At 56.6% G+C, this 6,096-nt stretch overlaps 1 protein-coding gene across 2 annotated transcripts; it reads right to left on the bottom strand.

The window, feature by feature from the left end:
* Positions 1 to 2,309: 2,309 nt before the first annotated feature.
* AEN (apoptosis enhancing nuclease) lies at positions 2,310 to 5,719 on the bottom strand. 2 transcript variants are annotated; one of them, XM_057365824.1, is made up of 4 exons: positions 5,647 to 5,719; positions 4,549 to 5,204; positions 4,073 to 4,273; positions 2,310 to 3,701 (listed from the first exon to the last, which is right to left on the bottom strand). In XM_057365824.1, the coding sequence occupies exons 1-4, from the start codon at positions 5,693 to 5,695 to the stop codon at positions 3,498 to 3,500; spliced, it is 1,110 nt and encodes a 369-aa protein (XP_057221807.1). In that variant the 5' UTR covers positions 5,696 to 5,719; the 3' UTR covers positions 2,310 to 3,497. The 2 variants fall into 2 exon arrangements, with proteins under 2 accessions (XP_057221807.1, XP_057221806.1); XM_057365823.1 differs by having other exon boundaries at positions 5,665 to 5,696.
* Between the last annotated feature and the right edge of the window lie 377 nt (positions 5,720 to 6,096).

Here is a 6,096-nt window from a genome sequence, read left to right as displayed (position 1 = left end):
AGAGCGTGTGATGAGCTGCAGTTTGTTCAGCCATGGCAAACTCGGAGCTGGCGTGGAGGTGAATATTCACAAACACCTGTGAAAATCCCCGATTAGCTCTCAGAGGTGAAAATGGGGCCAGTGCTGCCATTTAGATTATTCAGAGCRAACGTCATTGGCAGGGAGCGGATTGCTGCCACCTCTAATCGTCCCTGTGGGGTTTGCTCAGCAGCAGCCCTGTTTTGGGGGGCTGCAGTGCACAGTGTTRGGGTTTTCCCAAACCCTTCAAATCTGATGCAAACAGGAATTGACCCTCAAATTTGTTTCTCACCTTCCTGGAGAGCTGGAGATCATGGCAAGAAGCAATGCTTGCGGGGCATGCCAGCACCAAAGAGCAGCTGGCCTTTGGCTGCCTGGTTCCCCCAAATTTGTCTCCAAAGCAAATATTTCAGCAGGAGGGTTAATTCAGTGAGGTGGCAATGGGGACAAGCTCTCAGAGGCAGCCTGGGAGTTTCCCGGTGTCTCACACTCAGTGCAAATCCTGTGCTGCCAGGAGGGCAGGCAGGCAGTGTCCARGTGGGCTGGGGGAAATCCATGGGGAGGAGGAAAGAGGCTGCCCTGGGTCACMGCGAGTGAGAAATTTGCCCCTTTACTGGAGCCCAGCCCTGCCTTCTGCTGGGAGTGGRGCTCACTGAAGTGTTTGGATGGTCAAGATTTTGGAAATGCTTTTTTCCCCCTGAATTGTGCCTTAGGCTGGTGGCAAGGCAGGCTGAGTCATGGGCTGACAGAGCCTTGTCCATGTTCACCCCAACACATCTGTGTCTCACATCAACCATCACAGGGTTTAGTGCAGTGGCACTGGGGGGCTGGAGGAGCTCAGCTTGGGGCTCAGGTGGACAAATAATTTGGGAGCCCTGAGGTGCCCCACACAGGCTCTCCATGAACTCATGTACAGCCCAGGGGGATGGTGGTTACTGGACTAGGTTATAGGGCCATGAGCAAAGCTCTGTCTGTCCCTTTTCCAGGTCTGCTTTCCCAGGAGCAAACACAGCACTGCTGCATCACTTTTGGAATGCCACCATCTACTGACAATGGCATGCAGAGCTTTCACCTTTTCTACAGCTTCACTTCCCTCCTGCCACCCTGGGAGAGGTAGAGACGGCAGAGAGGAGGAAGAGGACAAAATCCTGCACCAGCCGTGCTCCTCCTGCACCCCTGTGTGCCCTGCAGGGTTCAGTCCCTGCCACACCCCACCAGATCCTGCTGACATTGCCAAGCCCATCTAATCCCAGAGGGTGGTGCTGGCCCTGTTTCACAGCTTGCTGCACCAGGAACACACCTGGGACAAACTGGAACAAGCAGGATTTAAATGCCWTCCATGGGGCCACATTCCCTGTCCTGTCCAGACCATGAGCTCACGGCAGAGCCCAGGTTATCACGAGTTAAAGGATGGTTGTGTTCGCACCACTGTGAGGACAAAGATTTTTAAATGTGTCTGACACATCTCAAAGCATTTCTGAGCTGTTCCTGGCTTCCTGTGCCAGGCAGGGAGGAGTTAAGGTGGGAAGTGCAGGATGTGTCTGGTAATGGCACTGATGYGTGCGTCAGGTGTGCCTACGTCACCCGGCTGCCTTGGCTGCTTCCCAAGGCTGGGGCTGAGCTCTCCTCACCTTCCAGGCTGCTGGGGAAAGCCTGGGACAGTCCAGCCTGGCCGAGGGGGCTGTGGGCTCCATCCCAGTGCTGCAGCAGGCTCCCCAAAGTCTCCAGGGTGCTGGGGCCCTCCAGCCTCCTCTGCTGCCTCCTGTCTCACCACCCAGGCAGTGGGACTGTGCTAAAAGGAAGCTTCCAAGGGGAAAGAAAAATCATTTTTCTATAACCATGGCTGTTCAGTTCCCTGGGGAAACACACAGCTCCCCGTGTCCAGCCCCAAACCCCTCCCTGGTGCTCACACACATCTCTGCAGCCACAGGTCACCTGTGTCACCCACAGGCTGGGTCACTGCAGCTGAGATCACCCTGTGCCCACACCGTGACAGCAGCCCATGGCACAGCTCACCATTTCCATTCTGCTCTTGCTCCCAGACCCTGGCTGAGCCCATCTCCTGTTCCTCCCACCTCCAGATGTGTCCCCAGGGCAGAGGGGACAAGCCTGTACCCAAGGAACTACTTACTCCAGCCACTCAAAGCACCTTTCCCACTTGCAGGTGGGCTTTAAACCCTAGAACATGGCATGGTGCTTGGGCAGCTGTTTGCCACCCTCTCCCCTGCCCTCTCACTCTTGGAGAGCTGCCAGATCAAATCATGCAGAATATACACAAGGGTTTTAGCCAGAACAGTTTTTAATTCAGWACTGGACAATTATGTGAATAATTTATTTGAAACGAAGTGCATTCTACGCTCTTGTCCAGGCTGGACATTGATTAGACCCAGACYTTCTTCTTGGACTTCAKTGTGCAGTTGTATCCCTATAAATSTATGGGGTCTGATGGGATTCACCCAAGAACCCTCAAAAAGCTGCTGATGTCACATGCTCAACARTTTTTAAGCAGTCTTGRGAATCCAGAGATCCCAGCTGAGTGGAAGCTGGCAAATATTGCCCCAATTTTCAAGAAGGGCAAGGAGGATCCTGGAAACGACAGCCTGCCAGTCTCACTTCACTGACAGGTAAAATCATGGAAAAAAAAAAAATTCTGAGAGGTATTGAAAAACACCTGGGGAACAATGCAGTCATGGCTTTGTGAGGGCAAAGTCCTCCCTGTTGAAYCTGATTTCCTTCTACAGCAGGGCAYCCACCTGGCTGATCAAGGGACTCCAGGTGATGCAATCCTTTTGGACTTGAGCAAAGCTTTTGGTACCATCCCTCAGATTCCTTCTGGATAAAATGTTCAGTGCACAGCTGGAGCTGAGCACTCGAACAGGCTCTCCAGGAGGAGATGACAGCACCAAGACTGAGTTCAAGGTGCRTTTGGACAAAGCTCTCAGGCACATGGTGGGGTTCTYRGGGTGTCCTGTGCARGGCCAGGAGTTGGACTCAATGATCCTGATGGATCCCTTCCAACTCAGCACATTCTGTGATTCTATCAGTGARGAGCAAACTGGTTGTTTACTGGCCCCAGAAGGTTTGCAGCCTTTGGGAATCAGCAAAACACCTCAGTCCCTCCACAGGAAAACGTGCCCCTTGCTGTCTGGGAGAAGGACAGCCCCATGGAAGGCATGGAGGGTGTTGTGGCAGCCCCACTGCATGCCCACAGGGGCTCCTCCAGGCTGACACGGGACCCTGCTCATCCCCAAGTGACAGATGAACACAGCAGTCACAGCCCTTTTCTCTGTGCCACAGCTCGAGGCTGCAGACAGCGTTTYTGGGAGATTGCTGGTGTCCAGGTGTCACCATATCTCCATCCCTGAGTAGGGCTGGGTACCGGGCACAAGCCCCAGGGAAGGAGGTCAGCAATCACCTCCACCTTTAACAGCTGAAGGCACCAGGATGGCCTGACACACGTAGAGGAGACGCTGTCCCCATCACAGGCCACTYGCCATCAGGTCTGTGGGCCAGTACTGGTCATCCAGGTAGTGGCTGCTGTCTGCAGAGGGGTCTGTGACGGGGCTGGGGGGCCGGGGGGGCAGGCTGTGGGCCAGCTTCTTCTCCCACTGCACCTCCACCAGCCTGTACAGCTCCATGGCTGTCTGAGCGTCCTCCACTGATGAGTGTCCTTTGCAGCCAACCTGAGGAAAGGGGGAWAAGCCTCATTAGACAGAGAACTGCAAAAATCCCACAGGTCACGCTGTCTGCTTGCCTGGAAGGAGAAAAGTGTTGTGGGTTTTGGAGACAGCAAAGGTTTGATGCAACCAAGGAGATACAGGCATCTCTTCCACACTGTATGGAGAGCACAGGTCCTGTCCCCTTTTTACTGAGAAACTTCACRGTCAGCTTGGGAGGTCCTGGCCTCTCCCAACTCATTTATAACCAGGAGCACTGGGTGAACAAGGCTCCTCTCCACCTCACAGAGAATACAMATGGAGGTGGGAGAACCAGGCTGAYCACACAGGTTCAYARCCCCCAGGGTTGCTTCCATCTCAGAGCTSCTGGTGCTTACCTGGATCTTTTTATGGAGCAGGTGCCTGGCCAAGTTCTTGAGGGAGACATTGGCCCTGATGGGCAGCCCTGCTCTCTTCTTCAGCGCAGGGATCTGGCTGGTGTCTCGAGTCCTGTCTTTGGGGTGGAAGTACTTCAGGGCCTGGAAGTCGTTGTGGATGGCGTGTCCTACCACAATCTTGTCTTTCAAGATCTTCAGGATCTGGAAGAGTCAGAGTGGGTTAGACAGACAGCACAGCAAAAGAAACACCAACTAAGCATAAAATAAGCCATTTTGTGTTAAATTCTGCTCCTTTACTTCTAGATTTTAGGGAAGGAGTAGCAAGCAAACCAACCCACTGCGCAGCTTCAAAGGCTCCCCGTTCTGTGTCGAGTCTCTGCCTCCGATCAGCCTAGCAGAAGAAGGCCACCAAGAATCCCAATTTGTGCCTGTGTACCACAGCRTTTTTCTTTCTTTTAATTTCTTTTTTTCCTCACCTCTGCCTGGGCAGCCTTGAAGGGAATTGCATTCTTCATGTGCTGCTTGGTGATGCCGCTCCAGCGCGTCCGGTAGTCCACGACGGGGAGCTCGGGCTGGACATACTTGTCATAGATGACATCCCCCTCGTAGTTCACCACGGAGCACCGTGCCAGCTCGCTCAGCCTGCCCTGAGGACCCGTGCCCACCATCTCACAGTCGATGGCCACGTACTTGCCCGGGCGCAGCACCAGAGAGGACGTCCGCACCTTCTTGGAGCTGGCACTGCCCTGGGACAGCAGCACGGAGTGGTGCCTGGCTATGCTGTCCGGAGAGGCATTTGGAGACAGGGATGTGGAGACGGTCCGTTTGGGCACGGGGACCTTGTGGCCAGTGGTGCCACTGGCCTTGGCGAGTGTGGTGTGTGCCTCGGGGCTCTGACCGCCYGGGCACCCACGGGGGCTCAGCAGCCCCTTCTGCTCCAGCAGCGCCCGGCGCTCCATGAACCGCTGGTGTTTACGGCTCTTCTTCTTGCTGCGACCTTGAGGAGAGCTGGGACCCTTCGGGGCCTGAGCGTGGCCCCCCGCACTGGGGTCATGGGTGCCGTATAGGGTGGGCACAAACACCTTCGGGGCGGGCAGCAGCGGTGTCATCTGCCCTTTGCCGGGTGGCATTCCTGCGGGAGGAGGTACAGAGGGTATGAGTGCCATGCGGACCCCATGTTCCCCTGTCAAACACGGACGCGCACACAAACAGCATCTATGGGGCGGGGGAAGGGGACGCGGACACACTGTCACACCCCGTCCCCACGCCTTTACCCCCTCATTACCCGCTCCCACACCACCCCATTCCCGGTCCTAGGGTCGTGCCCACTCCCTCGCCGCCCCGCAGCCCCCTGCCCACCCCACACCCCACCACCCACCCTGCCCCCGCCATGACGCACTCCCTCCCTAGGGCCCTGCCTGCCCATTACTCAGGCCGTGTCTCCCTCGCTCCAGGCGCCAGCGCCCTGCCCGCCCCGTTACCCATCCCCAGGGCCCTGCAGACCCCACTGGGCCCCTGTGGTCACCGCCAGCCCCCCGCTGTCCCCGCTGTCCCCCCGCTGTCCCCCCGCTGACCGCTCCCGCCGCTCACACGTGTCCGGCCCGGAAGCCGCCGCGCGCACATGCCCGGGCAAGTCCCGCCAAGGCCACGCCCCCTTCCTCTCCCATTGGCTGTTTGGGGCGGCTAATCTGCATATGGGGCGGGGCTTCGGCTGTGCTCCGGGGTTTGGGTTTTTTGGGGTTTTTTTTGGGTTTTTTTGGGTTTTTGGGGAATCGCGGAGCGGCGCATCCGGAGCTTCCAGCTCACACCGGGTGATGCTCAGGGCTTCGAGCCTGTGCCACCTCTGTCCCTGGGAGCAAGGGACCCTTTGTGGTGACTTTGGGCTGAGATGCGTGCTGGAGTGCACAGCTCCACGCCGATATTCTGCAGTTTTCCYGTTCCTGACCCTATGGGCATCCCTTGTCCTGCAGGTGAGGTGGGCTGAAGGGGTTTGCATCCTCCAGGCTCTCCCAGGCTTGTCGGGG

This window comes from Malurus melanocephalus, unplaced genomic scaffold (genome assembly GCF_030028575.1).
Source record: "Malurus melanocephalus ecotype Western Australia unplaced genomic scaffold, MMel_1.1 scaffold_58, whole genome shotgun sequence".
In the NCBI taxonomy this organism is placed as follows: Eukaryota; Metazoa; Chordata; class Aves; order Passeriformes; family Maluridae; genus Malurus; species Malurus melanocephalus.
Note: the sequence above shows the minus strand (reverse complement) of the source record. Positions and strands in the feature narration are given on the sequence as shown.